General features: G+C 49.4%; 6 protein-coding genes across 6 annotated transcripts; 2 read left to right on the top strand and 4 right to left on the bottom strand.

Moving 5' to 3' along the window:
• Positions 1-425: 425 nt before the first annotated feature.
• PtrM4_056320 (uncharacterized protein) lies at positions 426-2,648 on the bottom strand (the record flags this gene model as incomplete). The annotated part of the gene is made up of 1 exon (XM_066105233.1): positions 426-2,648. The coding sequence occupies one exon, from the start codon at positions 2,646-2,648 to the stop codon at positions 426-428; it is 2,223 nt and encodes a 740-aa protein (XP_065963860.1).
• A 230-nt stretch (positions 2,649-2,878) lies between these two features.
• On the bottom strand, positions 2,879-3,868 carry PtrM4_056310 (uncharacterized protein; the record flags this gene model as incomplete). The annotated part of the gene is made up of 1 exon (XM_066105232.1): positions 2,879-3,868. One exon carries the CDS (start codon positions 3,866-3,868, stop codon positions 2,879-2,881), a length of 990 nt encoding a protein of 329 aa, XP_065963859.1.
• Positions 3,869-3,907: 39 nt separating this feature from the next.
• On the bottom strand, positions 3,908-5,260 carry PtrM4_056300 (uncharacterized protein; the record flags this gene model as incomplete). The annotated part of the gene is made up of 2 exons (XM_066105231.1): positions 3,908-4,747; positions 4,781-5,260. The coding sequence occupies 2 exons, from the start codon at positions 5,258-5,260 to the stop codon at positions 3,908-3,910; spliced, it is 1,320 nt and encodes a 439-aa protein (XP_065963858.1).
• Positions 5,261-6,210: 950 nt separating this feature from the next.
• Positions 6,211-7,738, top strand: PtrM4_056290 (UbiH, 2-polyprenyl-6-methoxyphenol hydroxylase and related FAD-dependent oxidoreductase; the record flags this gene model as incomplete). The annotated part of the gene is made up of 3 exons (XM_066105230.1): positions 6,211-6,367; positions 6,449-7,017; positions 7,073-7,738. 3 exons carry the CDS (start codon positions 6,211-6,213, stop codon positions 7,736-7,738), a joined length of 1,392 nt encoding a protein of 463 aa, XP_065963857.1.
• Positions 7,739-8,423: 685 nt separating this feature from the next.
• PtrM4_056280 (uncharacterized protein) lies at positions 8,424-10,955 on the top strand (the record flags this gene model as incomplete). The annotated part of the gene is made up of 2 exons (XM_066105229.1): positions 8,424-9,557; positions 9,657-10,955. The coding sequence occupies 2 exons, from the start codon at positions 8,424-8,426 to the stop codon at positions 10,953-10,955; spliced, it is 2,433 nt and encodes an 810-aa protein (XP_065963856.1).
• Positions 10,956-12,147: 1,192 nt separating this feature from the next.
• On the bottom strand, positions 12,148-12,693 carry PtrM4_056270 (uncharacterized protein; the record flags this gene model as incomplete). The annotated part of the gene is made up of 1 exon (XM_066105228.1): positions 12,148-12,693. The coding sequence occupies one exon, from the start codon at positions 12,691-12,693 to the stop codon at positions 12,148-12,150; it is 546 nt and encodes a 181-aa protein (XP_065963855.1).
• Between the last annotated feature and the right edge of the window lie 5,026 nt (positions 12,694-17,719).

Here is a 17,719-nt window from a genome sequence, read left to right as displayed (position 1 = left end):
TCTTCTGATGGTTTCGACTATATTCCGATGAAAAACGACGCGTTTTGATAAGTTTTCGATTTGGGGTGTGTGTTGCTAGAGATGTATCTTCAACCTATACAACGAGAGAGGTATAGGAGATATAAAGACTATCCCAAGAGTTCTTCTAAACACAAACACAAGACTACCAGAGTCATCTATTCTACTCCTAGACGCAAATGAGCACCTGTCAGATCAGATAAGATATTGCACAAAAGTGATGGATGTTTATGATTTATTTGTTCTTGTGTCTGTTCTAAGGTGCACGCTGAGAGTTTTGTTCTGCTAAGACGCTAACCCGTTATTAGCTAGCGGTGTCGGCACTTTCGGCTCGACACGCCTGCTATCTGACACACCCCCTCAGCTTGGAAGGCATATTGCAAGCTGCATAAACTGGTTGATCGATCCTACATAATGAGGCCTTCCAGTTGCTCTTGCACCTCCTTGAGCTCAATCTCTCTGAGCGGGGCTTCTTCGCGCTCGACGAGTCCCAGTTGATCAAGGAACCTGGCCCATTTATTGGCTGGCAGTGGCTTTGTGAACCCGTCTGCGATCATGTTGTCAGACGGCACATACTCTACCTTGATCACCTTTCGGGTAACCTCCTGTCGTAGCCAGTGATTGTGTATGTCAACGTGCCGAAGCTTTGTTTGCAATTTGGCAACGTCTTCATTTACTAGACGGATCGTCTGAGTATTGTCGCACTTGATTGTGATAATTGGATTGCTTAGCTTTACCTGAAGCTCTTTTAACAACCGCGACGTTAAGATTGCCTCCTTAGCAACTTGTGATAGGGCAAGCAGCTCTGCTTCTGTTGTTGATGTTGTCACAGTATCTTGCTTGCTTGCTCTCCAGGCGATGAGTCCTCCGAACAGCTTGATTGCGTATCCCTGCGAGCTTTTCCTGTCCAGTGTGTTGTCTGCAAACGACGCGTCACTTGCTACCTCGAGGCCATCGCCTCTACCGAGTTCGAGGGCTAGGGATTCTGTTTTCTTGAGATACAGGAGCACACGGTCTGCAGCGTCTTGGTGTTCTGTACTTGGATTGATTAGGAAGCGAGCAAGTCGTGATGTTGCAAAGGCTATGTCGGGTCTTGTTGTGACTGCAGCGAATAGAAGCGATCCAATCTTGCGTTGGTACTTGTTGACTTCAGCTGGTGCTGCGAGTCCTTCTCGTGGTCGGAGTTCGATGCCTGACATTGGCGTATCATGCCTTACATTTTGGTGGTTGATGAGTTGACTGATTTTGTCGACGTATGCAGCTTGAGATAGCTGTATGGTCTTCTGCTTGCGATTGCGCATAACCTCTACACCGAGAAACCACTGTAAGTTGTCTCCTCCCGTACAAGCGTATTTTTCTTGGATCCAGTTGATGGCCTTCATGGCCTCTGATTCTTGCTTTGAACGGTACGCAACGATGATGTCGTCCACATAGAAGAAGATGATAACTCCGTCTTTGATCATGCAGCATGGCTCCTGTGGTATTTGTTGAAACCCTATCGAAGCAAGAGTTGCGGTGAATTCTTTCTGCCACAGTAATGGTGAGATCCGGAGCCCGTAGAGTGCCTTTTGCACTTTGAGTAGAGTGCCAGGCTTCTGATATCCTTTTGGCATCCTCATGTATATTTCTCTGTCGATTGCAGCATGCACAAAAGCATTAGTGACGTCGTATTGTTTCAGCTCAAGATCGTATTTGGCGGCGATTGCCATAAGCATTCTGAATGAGCGTCCTGCCAATGTTGCTGCGTATGTGTCTTGGGAGGTGATGTTGCGTTGTTGGTCTCCCCTTACTACCAATCTTGCCTTGCATTTGATGAGGCGGTGATGCTTGTCGAGTTTGTAGGTGTATACCCACATACAGTCTAGGATCTGGTGCCCTGCTCGTTTGACTGGTGATGCTTGGACCTCAGTCCATGACTTCATTTGTTGGTGACTCCGAAGGTGTGTCTTTTCTGCTTCCTTGAACATTTCGTATAGTGGATGGTCTTCCAGCTTTGAGTATGCTGTTGGGAGTGGCGGTAGCTGGTTACGATGGGGCTTGATTCCCTTGGATAGTAGTCTCTTCACCTGAGCCTTGTCGATTGACTTTCCTTCGTGTTGACCAATGTGTCCTGATTCGGTGCCGGCCATGAATGCGGCTGCCCATGGACTGGTCATTGATGTTGATTGGTTGGACATGTTCGTCATATCCTCGTTGTTCACCTCTCCTTGAACTAGCAAGGCCACAGGTGGAGGAGTTGGTGGCGGGGTTAGATATGCCTCTACCACCTTCCTTCCTTGGTGGTATCTGGTTTTCTGAGTGCGCGGGCTCTCTTCCTGCGTCGTATCGTCCTCGTAGAACGTCTCGGTTTCTGCTTGTTGGCTCTGAGTACCTGGGAGTTCGACTGTTCTCACCCACGTTGCGATTTCCTCTAGGGTGTTGTGCATGAGATTGTCCATCAGGTCCTCAGTCTTGCCATTGAAGATTGTTTCTTCGTCAAACACTACGTCGCGAGTGCTGATTACCTTTGCCATAGATGGGATCCATATGCGGTAAATGTTCGTCGACTGGTATCCCACTAGGTATCCAATCCAGGCCTTCGGATCTAGTCTCTGTAGCCTGGACTTTCCTCTGTGGGTGTCGTCTGTCATTGCGAAAGCCTTACACCCATATGCTTTTAGGTGAGCTTGATTTGGTTTTCGAGGTCCGGTGACTATGCCGTTCATGGCAGCTGCGTGTGTATAGAATATTTCGTATGGTGTCTTCCAATTGTTTGGGTAATTTGGCGTTCGATTGTATAGGTATACCGCCGCTCTGGTAGTTTCTGGCCAGAGTTCCCATGGAAGGTTTGCATCCAGTCGAATTGCGCGTGCCTTTTCTTTTATAACACCCCTGAGCGCTCAGCTCCTCCGTTTTGAGCTTGAGTATCTGGAGCGGAGGGCTCGAGTTTGATTGATAGGGACGTGCACCATTTTTCGACCTCTTGTTTGACGGTAACGATCTCGTTGTCAGTCTCGATGACTTTGACTGTGATGTTGAATTGTTTCTTCATGAACTGGACGAAGAGGCCTAGGAGGCGAATGATTGAGCGAGCCGGTCTGTTGTCCTTGAAGTAGAAGTCCCATGTGTATCGGGACCGTCGGCAAGTGATCAGCATTTGGCTCTTCTCCTTGGTGAAACTGCCGTCCTCATACTCATGGAAGTCGATGGCTACCCTTTCACCTGGCCCTTCGTCGTTCAGTCTAGGCGTCCTGCGTATTTGTCGTTTCGATTTTGACCTGCCGCAGGCGTCACACTCCACGGTGGTGATGCCCTTGATCCTCACCCCCTCAGATTGCTGCACGAGGTGCTCGATCGCGGATGGCCCGGGATGTCCGAGTCGTTTGTGCCATAGTATGGCAGTAGCCTTTTGTGGTGATCGTTTGGCTCGATTCATACGCACATGAAAGGCTGAAGTTGATGTAGTAGGTGGCTCGATAACCCATTGCCCATAGTGTTCCGATAAGGTGGCAATGGTTGAACCATCCCATCGTCGTAGGCTTGTCGGGTCTCCTCGATTGTCCCACCATATACCTTGTCTTCGGAGCAGCCTGAATGATACGAGGCTGCAGAGGAAGTCTGGGCACCAGGCAACATTGCTTAGGTGTAGAATTTGTTTGCCCTGAGCCCCCTCTGCCGTCACCTTGACTGCTCCGTATCCTTGTATCCAAACCCTTGAGTTGCCAGCCCAAATGTAATCTCCCATCGCAGGCGGGCGTACGTCTTCGAGCCTTGAGAGGTTGTTGCAGATGTGCGTCGTCGAGCCAGAATCCAGGATGAATGCATCCTTTAATGGGTATCCTTGATTGCTCGCATTGAATGCCGCTTTCATCATGCCCTCGTCCAGCCTCGAGATCTCGCGTCCATCTAGTCAATCAGTGACTGAGTCCGGTGTTTGTGATATCTTGATGTAGGGTGTAATCGATCGTGATGCCGTAGTTAGGCGTGGTCGCTTCGTTTCCAGGTTTGTTTCCTGTATTATTCTTTGTAAGTCTGCATCATGCTGAAGTTTGTACTGTACCAGCTTTGTGATGTGTTTGTTCGGTTTGAACCAATCTGGGGTCTCCAAAGTTGGGTTGACATAGTAGCAGCTACTGATGTCATGGCGTTGTTCACAAGCAGGACATATATCGCCAGCTTCTGCTGTATTCCTTTTCTGGAATTGCTTGGACTTGTTGCCAGGTGCATTCATTTTGCGTTTGTTTGTTTGCCTTTGGTTTCCCTGGCTAGGGTTGGTAGATGGCGCTCTAATTTGCACACTTGAGGCGTCCCCCTGTGTGTTCGAGTCGGATTCACCGCTCGCCGCGTAGGCTGCTTCACCCGTCATAAAGGCACTTCTTGATTTGCCTCGTGTTGGGTGAGCTAGGCTCATGTGTTCGCGGAAGAGTTTCATCATCTGCCTTCTTTCTATATTGTTCCGGTCGCTTCCCGCTCCAGTGAATGTTGCCATCCATGCTGGGGCAATCTTAGAGATTGCTTTTAGGAAGTCGTCCACAACCAGCTTGCTTTGTATCACGTCCCCTATCTTTAGGGCTTCGGCGCGAGTTGCAGCTTGGTCGTATTCGCTGAGCCATGATTCCCAATTTTGCGGGCTTCTCATAGGTCTCAAGGAATCGTGGTACCTCTCTCGTACCCTTCTGATCTCATCGTCGAGGTCTACTCCAACTGCTACCTGGAGGTTTGTGATCCAGGTGCGGAGAGTTCCATGTTCCTCAAAGCAGCTCACTTAGAGGTGTGGGCTAACTGTTGCATTTAGGTGTCTGATCATTGCCGCAATGTTTGTGCGTTCGTCTCGATAGTTTCGTTCGCGTATTTTGTATGATTCAAAAACCATCTTGAATTCCCTTGAGTCCCCATCGTATGCCTCCTTCCCCTCCGCTGAGAGTTCTGAGTATCGAGCTGGTATGGCTGGAGTTTGAACAGCAGGGTTGACTATGTCAACTGTATCTTGTGTAGGCGCTCGGGCATTGGCTCTCGCGGTTCGTGTAGAGGAGGATGGAGCTGATGATGTATTTCTCAGAGCAGCGGCTGGTTCATAGTCGGATACGAGTGGAGGGAGAGGTTCGGTCGGCTTTGTACGAGGCTGTGTGTTGCCCGCTGGATCTACAATGTCCCATATCTCTAGGGCTTCGCATTGCATCTTGATTTGGCGGTACCAGGGGATCCATTTGCTCGAGTCGGTTAGGATAACTGTCGCGTCCCTCTGGTTCTGGTTTATCGTCATTATTGCGTGTTCGTTGCTCTTTATAGAGGCAGTGAGACTCTTAATTGTCAGATCAGATAAGATATTGCACAAAAGTGATGGATGTTTATGATTTCTTTGTTCTTGTGTCTGTTCTAAGGTGCGCGCTGAGAGTTTTGTTCTGCTAAGACGCTAACCCGTTATTAGCTAGCGGTGTCGGCACTTTCGGCTCGACACGCCTGCTATCTGACACTTATCCATCACATGGAATTATTAATCAAGAACGATCAATCGTATACCCGTGTTTTCCGCTATAACTATCTAACAATCATCCTATTTGTTGATCTAAAGCACTAATAACGTCCATCCCTACGTGCTAAGAAACCCTGTCGGCTACCGGGTCGTAATGTTCGTAGAGAAGTGCGCGATCCGATTGGTCATTCTCAGCCCACAGGGATTTTCGTCACATGGGGACGGACGACGAACGGAACGGACATATGGCACAGTTAGATCTACTGGGCAATAATCGATCTACGGCGTCTATACTTACACGTGTTCACACTTCGGAAGTAGACAACATCCGTCATCCGTGAAAGAGACTGTTGGGAATCGAACCTGCGGTAGATAAGGCAGCTGGTTGCTGCATGCACGAGCTTGGATTACACGGCTGACTAAGCCGTGTGGTCCGAGCTCTAGCTGCTGCCTTACTGCCGACCTCCCTCCACCTCCATAGAACAACAAGAACAATCACAATCATTTCAACTCGTTGCAACGAAGGTGATTCCGATACCTTAGCCGTATCAACAGAGACCTTTAGCACTCATTCTGTAGAAGATCAACGGAGACTTAGAGCCGAGATTAGAGTGTCTAAGATAACCTATAATCTATAACTAACCTATAAATCTACGAGAGGAATAAAACATTTCAAGCACAATTCATAGATTCAACCTCCAGAACAAACAGCGACCGACTAGAAGCACACATTTTTCGATATGGCCAGTAGGGTCGATTTCGAACGCTCACCGGCGACCAATCTTTCAATCCTCGTGGTTGGAGGAGGAATCGGTGGCCTCTCCTTTGCCATCGAGGCGTACCGAAAAGGCCACAATGTTCGAGTGATTGAGCGCCGTTCTGGGCTTAGCTCGCTTGGTTAGTCCTATCCGATCATGCTAATCCCTATCGTTTCCTACAGTATCAGCAGTAATGAATATAATACTAACAGTTACTTAGGAGACCTTATCGTGGTTCAGGCCCCGGCCCTGCGTTCGCCTAAAAAGTGGCCTGGTTTCATGGAGCGTCTATCCGTGTTCGCGTACGAACCCTTCACTGTTATGAAAAAGTACGACGGTACTTTCCTCGGGAGGGTACCGTCGGCTCCAGAAGGCGACGACGCTCTCCCTATTAACCGTAGCGATTTCCATGAAGTCCTCTTCAACTACGCGATCGACATTGGCATCTCGGTTAATTTCAACACTAGTGTACAGGAATACCACGAAAGCAGTATATCTGGCAGGGTCAGACTTGCCGATGGTAGAGTGATAGAGGCAGATCTTATCGTTGCAGCTGATGGCGTGGGTTCAACGTCGTGGGAACTCATCACCGGAAGCAAGGAGGCAGCTATCAGTAGTAGCTTTGCGGTTTACAGATCCTCCTTCCCAGCTGGACCTGCATTGGAAAGCCCGGTCATTGCAAAAGAGTTTGGTGGAGCTAAAACTTACATCGGGATTTATTTTGGGCCCAATGTGCATGGCGTGTTTGGGAAGAACGAGAGTACTATCTTCTGGACGTTGACGCACAAGGTAATTTATCCCGCGTTCTCGAATCTAATTAATACAAAGCTTACTAAGAGAATAGGACACCGGGAATGCAGAAGAGATCTGGGCACAGAATGCACCGGTTGAGAATGCCCTGCCATATGTGAAAAACTGGGCACCTTTCTATACGGAGCTGATCAAAGCCACTCCTGGAGGCAAAGCCGTCGACTGGAAGTTGATGTGGCGCAACCCGCAGCCGAAGATGGTCTCGCCACAGGGCCGTGTTGTCCAGATGGGTGATGCCGCTCATGCTTTCCTCCCTACCTCTGGAAGTGGAGCCACCATGGCAATGGAAGATGGATATACACTGGCCGCTTGCCTACACATGGCTTTCCAGAGTGGCCGAGGCAACGAAGACATATCACTTGCCTGCCGTGTTTACAACCTTCTTCGTTTCCAACGTGTCGCCTGCGCTCAGCTCCTTGGATTTCAGAATCGCGAGAATCTGCATAAGACAGATTGGGAAGCCTTGGAAAAGGGTACTAGCAAGACGCCCCCGACAGTGAGGAAATGGCTGACAAGTCACGACGCCGAAAAGTATGCATACGATATGTACGACGCTGCAGCTAGTCCTCTTGTCGACAAAACGCCTTTTGCTAACACTAATTTCCCTCTTGGGTACGACTACAAGCCTTGGAAGATTCAGGAGCTCCTTGCTGCATCAGAGAGAGGTGAAAAGCTCGAGCTCGAAGGTGATTGGTCCTAGGTAGAAGAGCTAGGGTTCGTAGAAGGCTCCTTGTAACCTTATCTCTGAACGAGTACGTAGAGCTCTGCTAGAATTTACATTAGCGCAAGTTCTGCTCTATTCTAGGACTCTCAGGCTTGTCAACAATCAAGCCGATCGGCGGCTTGATTCCTATCTAGGCCTGACACGAGCCTACTGTAGGGACGTGCATACCTAATTAGCAGAGATGCCAACAATCAAATCAATCAAGCTTCAGGCCCTATACTGGCTTTGATTAACGTTTTCTTGGTGTTGAGCTTGCTTTGATGGGCTTGATAGGTCGATTAGTGAGGCTTGATTGGTGAGCTTAATGGGCTTGATCGCTAGGTAGCCTTAGGCAGACTCCGCAACAAACAAACATGAATCAAACATAGGTAGCTTTTTTTACCAAACAAACAAGCATAAAGATTGTAATATTTGCAAATATTTGCAAGTATTTGGTGTTTTGTTAGGCTAAGTTTTTGCAGTTTGTTAGGTTGTGAGCGCGTCGATTTTGGTGTTTTAGTGTTCTAAATGAGCCATCTGAACTCGCCCCTGACGACGCTACCGTAGTGTTGCTCTACTAGTAACGCGTCGCTGCGGAACAACACAAACGTGCAACGTAACTACCAGCGTTCTAGCTCTTTCTTAGGGTTTTTATTCCTGTCGTGCTCTTATCGTCGCTATTATGCCGGCCAAAAAACGCGTCTTAGACGCTCTTGTTACCCCAAATAAGCGCACTAAAGTCGCGCCTCGCGGTACTGCCAGCCAGCCCGTCGTACTCTTGCCGCCGCGTCGATCGCCCCGTAAAGCCCTAGTTGAAGCGTCCCAGGCCACCGATTTTGAGTCACAATTGCGAGAGTCACAAGCTGAGGACGCTATTATTGCGCCTAAGGAAGGCAGCGAGGAGGCAACAGTAGCCTTATCTCAAGACGCACCTGAAGAGCTCGCGGATAAGGGCTTTGACGTGCACCTTGAGGATAACTTTGATGGCATTGATTGGACTCGTTTGCCAAAGTACATAAAGCCTGTGGTAGAGTCACGCCAGCGCAAAAGCTGGATATATTTGTACGGTTTCCGCGTTGCGCTGCTTAAGGACCCAAACCGCATATACTTCGTGTGTCGATACTGCCACGAGCGCAAGTTTATCGACGCTGGCCGTGGTGGCATCTTCGAAACAACGCGCGCTGTATCAGCTGCAGCGCGTCACTTAATGGAGCAAAGGCCTGGCCATAGCCACCGGGCGCCTGGCAAGTCGGCGGTTGCTATACAAGAGAGTCTCCTCCATCGAGTGCTCAAAGTTGGTACAACAAGCGTCTCCCAAACAGTTGCCAACGAGCTCGTTGGCTTCAGTACCCACCGCTTCAGGCTCGCCGCAGTAGACTGGCTTGTCGAGAATAATCATCCACTCTCGGAGTTCACAACACCAGCGTTTCGACGACTTCTTGCAGTAGCCAACCCAGAGGCAGAGAAAGCGCTCTGGACATCTCATATGAGCGTCTCGCGCTACGTTATGCGCCTGTACGATTACCTAAAGCCACTCGTTATTAAGGAGCTGTCGCAAGCGCTGAGCAAGATCCACCTAAGCTTTGACGGCTGGACGACTAAGGGCGGCAAGCGTGGCTTCTTAGGCATCGTTGCGCACTACGTCAACAGCCAGGGCGACTTAATGGACCTACCTATTGCGCTGCCGCAGTTAACAGGCGCCCACAGTGGGGAGCGGATGGCTGAGGTGATCCGTAAAACGATGCAGGAGTTTGGTATCAACCCACTTACAGTCGGCTACTTTGTGCTTGATAATGCGAGCAACAACGACAGCGCAGTGCTCGCTCTCGCACAGACGATGGGCTTTAACGCCACCCATCGTCGCCCCCGCTGCGGTCCTCATACACTTAACCTCATTAGCCAGATACTCCTTTAGGGCCAGGACTCTCAAGCCTACGACAACGATGCGAGCGAGTTTGCTGATGAGGACGAGTATATGAGTGAGTGGAGGCGCGACGGCCCTTTAGGAGTCTTGCTAGGCGTTGTTAACTACATCAAGACACCCCAGCAGAACGCGCTTTTTGCTGACTTTCAGCGCCTCGCCCATCGTGAGCTGCCTACTAACGCGCCCGCCAATGAGCGCAGGATCCTTGAGCCCGTTAAGCCGGTTGTCACCCGCTGGAACTCCTACTACTCATGCTTTGAGCGCGCTGTAAAGCTGCAGCCAGCACTTAACGCTTACGCCAATCACCATATAAGACGCGTGCGAGATGAGGACACGTACGCCCAAAGTCGTGGCAACAGGCTGCCTGAAGCGCAGCCGTGGATGCGATCAGACGGCCTTACAGCTGCTGACTGGGCAGTTGTTACAGAGTATATGGACGTCTTAAAGCCGCTGAAAGCTGCTACAAAACGCCTTGAAGGACGCAGTAAGAGTGGTGGGTTTGGTGATATTGCTGAGATTATCCCAGTATTTGAGTATATACTTAGGTACTACGAGGAGCGCGTTAAGGCGTACGAGGCCGTTAACTACAACGCGCACCCTGAGGCGCCAGAGGACCATCTCGCGATTAATTTGCGCGCGGCGTGGACAAAAGCTAACGAGTACTGCGCCAAATTAGATCTCTCGCCCGCTTACTACGCCGCTACAATACTCCATCCATACCTTAGAACGTACTGCGACACAGCATGGGCTGACAAGCCTGACTGGCTCGACGATAATAACCGCCGTTTTCGCGCCCTTTGGGCTGAGTATAACACCGCGCCGCGCGCTATACGTCGTCCAAACGTATTCTTAAGCGATATAGACGACGCGATCGACGGCATCATCGACCCTAGGGCTAGCACCGCCAACGAAGTAGCGGAGGATGAGTACGACAGGTGGAAGAGGAGCGAGTCGCGCGTGGAAAAGGGTTCACAACACGCCAACAACCCTATAAAATACTGGGTAGCGCTGCGCGACTACTACCCCAGCCTTAGCAAGCTTGCGCTTGACGTCCTCTCTATCCCAGCGTCAAGCTGCGAGTGTGAGCGCATGTTTAGCGAACTCGGCGACTTGCTAGAGCCGCGCCGAAGGGCTATACAACCTCAGCTTTTGGCGGCGATACAGTGCGTACGACGGTGGCGGAGAGCTGGCTTGGGAGACGATCAGGTAGCCACAAAGGCAGCGATAACTGACACGGAGATGGATATTTTGTACAATGTAAGCACATGGGATGACGAGGGCGAATACTGAAACTCAACACCAAAATAAATGCCAAGAACCTCAAGCCATCAATCTCATCAAGCCAATCCGCCTATTTTAGAGCAGTCAAGCCAAGCCAGCCAAGCTCGCCTATAGAAAACTGCAAGCCAGCCAAGCTGAAGTCCCAGATTGGCTTGGCTGGCTTGTTGGCAACTATGCCTCTGAGGGCCGACTACTTTTGACGTGCCTTCGTCGTCCTTGCAATGGACAGTGATGTCGTACGGCTTTAGCAGTCGCAACTGCTTGTCGTCGAGGAAGCTCGCTATCGGGCGAGCATAGAACAATGCATGTTCCATCTTGTGGCGCTGTACTGCGTGGAGACTAATAATATTAATCTCAGCTCCAGAGTCGTACAGCGCTCGGAGAGGCACCGCGGTGCCATCGGGGAGGTTAACTTCTACATTTATGACAATGCGAAGCTGTTTCCCGTTAGAGTTCTTCCCTAGGGGCAACCGGGAGAGGTTTGCAACTAGGGGTTAGCTTTTCCCGAGTCTCCTGACTTATCGGTCTTGCCTTGGTTGTCGCGACTTCGCTGCTTCCAATGCGGTTGAGGTTGCTTGCCGTCCTGGCGATCCTCGTGCCGGTTGTTTTCGCGGCGGCCTTCATGGCTGTCCTCACGACGTCTATCGTTACGACTATCCCTATACCCTTTGTTAGAGGAGTATTGGGAGTTGTACGAGCGGTTGCCCTTCGAACCACCATCGGTACGACTAGGGGACGCTCTGCCAGACTAGGTAGAGGGCTTCCGATCCTGCCTCTTTCCACCCTGGTCTGCGTGGGCGTTAGGGCGCTTCACCCTTCGCCCGTTAGAGCTATATGTAATCCCCTAGGACGATGTCGGAGCGGTCAGGGCACGGTTGGCCGTCTCTGCGTTACGCAGTGCTCGCTCGAAGTCCGCCTAAGTTTAGATAGCTTTAAATGCGCCGTAACGCTGCATCTCCCGCCTTATCACGTCTGGTATCTTAGACTAGACGAAGGCAATCTTAGCCTTGTTATCGTCCTAATCATTAGGCGTCTTAAAGAAGCTTTAGGGGAGGAGTGACTCGCTCTTACTAAGCTATAGCAAGAAGGAGTTTACTGTGTCGGAATCTTTCTAGACGAAGTTGAAGAACTTAATGTAGTTCTTATACTTTGTTAAGAGGGGGTCTTGTACGAGGCTGCGCTCCTTATTCTTAACCTAGTCCTAACCCTTTGACGGTCCGTCCCTGAGCCTTTGCATCAGGAGTTCTCGGTGGACGCCATAGGATATAGTACCTAGGACCCAGAGTGACCTAGTTTGGCTGTCTTCGTAGACAGCAGCCATAGCAAAGACGCCCTCAACGTCTTTAATCCATTGCTCCACCTGCTGTGGAGTGGCTAGTTTGCCAGTGTCGCCCAACTTGGGACGAGGGGTGGCTGCATTCAGGGGCCTCATCAGCTTAGATGCATCATCCGTATCGCTGCTAAGTCGGCCCGTAGGCTCCCTGGTAGTTGCTCGTGCCGTAAGGAGTAGGTTCGCAGTGGCCACTCTCTCGCGCAGCCTAGCAAGCCTCTCCTCGGGTTCGCCTCTATCCTCAGCCGCCCAAAGGTCTGAGGTGAGCTGGGCGACCCATTCACGGGTGCCAACAACAGGCGTAAGGACCTGTGTCGGAACAGGGGCGGAGCCGCGGCTCCTAGTCTCCCTGTCGTCGCCAGTTCCTGATCTGGAACCGACGGTAGTACCAGTCGCCCCGTGGTTATCGTGGTGCATATGCGACACACGAAACTCGGCTGCTGACTGGGTGCGGTGGGGAGATGAAGCCCCTGCCACTGGTCGATGCGACCCAATGGGTAAGGCGTTGTGCGCGTTCCTATGATTGTGGAGGGGTTTAACTAAGGGCGTCCCTTCGTCGCTCCTAGGGGTACCCGAAGGGTTTTCGGGGTCGACGTCCTCCTCCTCAGAGGAGTCATCTTCGTTGTTGCGACGGCCCTCGGGCTCATCACGCTGATCGCCCGCGAGCGTCTTACGCTGGAGGAGTTTATTCCCCTGCGTGGTTTCTTCGCGTTGAGTCTGCTGCTTAGATGCGAGTTAGCTTGCGATGTTAAGATCGCGCTCTGCAGAGCTGCCAGTCCCGCGACGGGCCGCTTGCTTGCCTCTAGTATTGCGCGATGAACTCATCGTTTGCAAGTTAAGGTGGGAACACTTTAGTAAAGTGTTTAGAATCGAGTAAAAAGTAGATATCTCGCGACTGTTCGTCCAAAAAGGAGTGAGAAGGATTCGAATTGTAAGGAGTATTCGAACAGGCACTAAGATGTAGGTATAGGCTTGTATTAAGACGAATCCTTAAGGAGCAATCAAGGATTCAGTGAGATGCTATATACGACTATGGCACGTGACTGTGGCTGGCTCGGGCCGATGGGTCTCCGAAGGGGTCCCTGAGGCCTACCGAAGTATGACCCAGCTGGAGTATCGTGACAGTCCCACCAAGGGTGGTGCTCATTTGCGTCTAGGAGTAGAATAGACGATTCTGGTAGTCTACTATTTAGGAGAACTCTTGGGATGGTCTTTGTGTCCCCTACACCTCTCTCGTTGTATAGGTTGAAGATATTAAACTTATGGTTTCCTTTCTGTACTACTAGTGCTATAGCGTCTGGATCTGATGTGAACCCTTCTAGTAGGTAGGTTTCTGCTAATAGCGTTCTAGAAATATAGAATAGCACTCTAGGGCGGAGGTTTGGTTCGGATTGTGGAAGAATCTGGAGGTATGCTGCATGGCTAGTGGACCTAGTATCAGCGTAGTCGTTGTTTCTTGTTGGTGTGAGCCAAGGCTCTTGGACTGCAATTATATCAACCCTTAGTTCGACAGCTAGATGAAGAGTAGACTCTGTAGCCTGGATACTCTTATTCAGATTCGCTTGGAGAATCTTGATGCTGTCTAACATTCTGTTGTGTATTGGTTCTCCTTGTTTGTTATAGCTGCGAGAACTTCACTATCCGAACCATAAACGGTAGTATTAAGAATGGTGTAAAATAAGATGTCGAGCTCCTCTACGCGGAGTCGTCCTAAAATACTCAACCCTAGCGCCGATTACCTAACGCCGAACACGTGACAAGCTACTACACCACAGTAGTGGGGCTATGAAATTGGATGTAGGTCATATCATTGGTCTTACGTAACACGACGGAGCAGTTTCTGGCTGAATATGTTACAAAACCTGTGTAGATCTTATATCTCTTGACCTTACCAGCTAGCAATCAAAGCAGTGTCTCTTCTCGGCTGCCCGCCCATATTCATTCGTGGTTGATCATAGAGAGAAGACTAGAAACTTCCTCGAAGACGAAGCTTTGTGGGTACAGGAGACGCATCCGAGCAAAAAATCCACTGGCAACACAAAGCAGCGCCTGATCTTCTCTTCTTAGCTCGGTATTCTGATTTAGTAAGGAGTTCTGAGCAAGCAGGCAGAATGCAAAGACACTCGTGAACATGAAATTCCTAATCGATAGTCAGGGTGGCTTCTGCAATCAATCACAAGGTTGTTCTATACTTACTGGTCTTGAAGAAGATCATTAGACGGTATCGTAGAGCACGAAAGTACGACCTCCCGGATAAATCGCCGACGGATCGCTTCCCATTCTTGGTGCGGCGGATTGAGGGGATTGTACTGGTTTAATGAGCAAATGCTCACCAAGTGAAGCAATGCCTCATAGTAAAGACAGAATGCTTGGTGCTTAACGCGTCTTGCTGTGATTTCCTCTAACGACGACATGAACGGATTTTCTATAATTAATTCGTGCCAATCACCTAATGCTTTTGCTAGCTCTCTAGTTCTTCCTATGAAGGAACCAGACATATTCTCGACAGCTTTGCGCAACTCAGCTGTATGCAGACAAAGATGCGCATATTGCATTCGAGCATGCAAGAGCTTAATCGATACCGCGGATGTATCATCTCTAAGTGTTAGATCGTTTTGTGTATCTAAGACAGGAAGTGCTTCTTTGCTAACGAGCTATTTGAATTAGTCCGATAAGACCTAGGCTTATCCATTAACAGCAGTATACTTACTGGGAGAGTTTGCCACCTCAATGCATAGGACTTGTCAATACAATAGAGTACCCGCATAGCTTGCCCAACCTGCGCAGCCTGCTCTTCACTAAGGCAAGTGACATGCACTACAGATCTCATTTGGAGTTTCAATGAACTTGCGGTTCCAGCACATCCTAGAATCAGCGCATGTAGTTCTTTTTGGTTCATCTTTTCAGCAAGACAAAGCTAGACGCGTTAGTAACCCTATCTTATCCACTTAAACTATGTACTCACCATAGCAACAAGCGCCTGAAGTGATTTTAGTAAAAGCATAGATAGTGTCTGTTGCTAACCCTTACCAGGAACTTATCCATACTATCAGCGTGTCTGAATACAAGTTTCTTCATATCTTCAACAACATCTGCTAGATCAGCCTTGACAGGGCTGTTGAACTCTGTGTCGAGTAGAGCTCCCCATGTAATTGTAACTAGTAACAAGGATAACTCGGTAGGCTGGACCGATCGTTTTTGGGGGTCGAGAACTACCCTGTGTATCTGTATAACATGTTGGGCTTTTATGAAAGTGTTTAAGCTAGCTTGAGGTTAGATAGATGCAGAGATAAAATGTGCATTAACTTTTTTACCCTCCTGGTTCCTGGAAAGCTTCTTTGCCTAGTTAGCACACTGCCCTAGTATACGATAGTAGGCGTACTGTCGGATCGTGAGTATCGGTAGAGACGTCGGCTGCTTGACACTTCGGCCCGACGTCGGCCCACCTTGCGCAGAGCTTAGGTGTACCTTCGTAGCAGCTATGTTCGTAGACAATCAATACGAATACCAATACCAGTCACCAGAAGAACCTCGTTGTTGTTATTCACCCGTACGATCGTACAAGGCCTACCAACACGTACTATGAATCCATGCATCTATTTTCGGGCTCGCCATGTCTAGGGATGAGGGTTGTTTCCCATCAACACCACTTTTCCAGAAAGAAGGGGGGCATAATTGACAGTCAGAAGAAAGTAGAGTCTTAATCGCTCTTATCGCAGCTTGCTTCGTAGAGTTCCCTAGTTTTGACGCATAGATAGCAGCAGTTATGTCGCATACTCTAGAAATTGGAGTAGTCTCCTTCCTGGATTTGTATCACTATGGATTTGTATGCAGAAAAGAAGTACTGACCTGTAGAGGTTCTAGAAAGACTTGCCAACCCAGAGCTGGAAGGGAAAAGGGGAGTGGGCCCTGTTGCGAAGCATTCCTTGTTACATTGTGTGAATCAACTTCACTATTTCGACGAGCAGCTAGGTTCAAGCTATTCTCGAAGGCACTTGGATTGTCGTCACTTCCAGGAGCCGACTGTAATATCTGCCTCGTTAAAATACTATTCTGCATGCAGCTGCCTGGTTCTATGTAAGTGTTAGCTCGCCAACAGTAAATTAGTGGTAAAGTATAACCCGATCAGCAGATAGAAGTATAGTTGCTGAAACGAAACGAAAAACAAGAGTTTCAAGTTAAAACGCACCTTCTCCAGATCTAGTGGCTAGATGCGATTCACCAAAGAGGCTAGCATCGAAATAACGAGGTGTCCCATGCGCAACTACTCGTGATAGATCATCTTCACGATTAATTCCGGGACTCCTCATTTGCTGTATGGGATTCTCATAAACAAAGTCGAACAAGTCTAGAGAAGCTGGCGTCACTAGGCCCTCCATTGTGGGTAAGGGCGAAGTAACGTTCTGGAAGGTGTCGCTGTAACTAGGCGAATTCGAATTGATTGATCCTCCTTGCGATACCTGAGAGCGCCGTGTATGCAGGTATATACAAGGAGTCAAGGCCTTCTAAGTAAAGGTCAGGTTTCCATAATAATGTATTATGGTTTTTTTTTACTTCACAGCTGTGACACGGACTAGCCCCATCACCTGTTCCAACAGTATTAGCATATGTTTCCTAAATTTAAGGCAGTATAGCGCACATCGGATCTTCTTTGAGCGACATTCCTGACATGCGCCTCTCCTGCGTGTGAGCTTTAGACGAGAAGTATCTGCTTGGGAGCTCATAACGATAACCAGTCTAAAAAGGCTGCACTATCAGTGAACAAAAGTAGAACAAGTGCCTCATCTTTTGGTTTTGCATTGTGTATTGCTTCGGGCTTGGTCAGCCTTAAGAATGCTGCCCCTAGACACGCATTGCAATGAAAGATCTACGTAGAGGGGCCGATTTACATCCGCACAATCCGCACAATCCGCACAAATGTGATCCTTGCACACGGCACTGATTCTGTGAGCAGCAATCAAAAGCCATGGCGAAGTAGCCAGGCTTGGTTCCATATGAGAAGACACGAGAGTAACATCTATCTCTGTGCCGAAAAACCTTGCGTGCCGAAAGCGATTTAACTGGGTATTTCTGCACACTGGGATTATCGTCATACCGGGATAGACGTTACATCTTGTTGAGTAACCTAGCTACCTTTGTGGAATGAACTACGAGGCATCTATTGACACAGCCTGCATCAAGGCACAGGATGGAGACTACCGTGGGGTGGCTCAGGGGGCAGTTGCTTGGCTGCATTACGGCTGCATTACGGCTGCACCCGGCTGTATGGTTGAGGCACGAATGTGATGTACGGAAGCAGATCCCTTGAAGAAGACTCTAGGTGCATTGAATATCACCCCTGCTCCTACTTGCAAGCTTCCGACGCAGCCGGTTGGTAGCCGGGGAACTGGGTAGGCCTCTACATGCGTGAATGTCTCCGTTACAGGCTCGCTTAGACACCGCG

This window comes from Pyrenophora tritici-repentis, chromosome 2 (genome assembly GCF_003171515.1).
Source record: "Pyrenophora tritici-repentis strain M4 chromosome 2, whole genome shotgun sequence".
NCBI lineage: Eukaryota > Fungi > Ascomycota > Dothideomycetes > Pleosporales > Pleosporaceae > Pyrenophora > Pyrenophora tritici-repentis.
The sequence above is the reverse complement of the archived record's forward strand: the minus strand, read 5'-3'. Positions and strand labels throughout refer to the sequence as shown.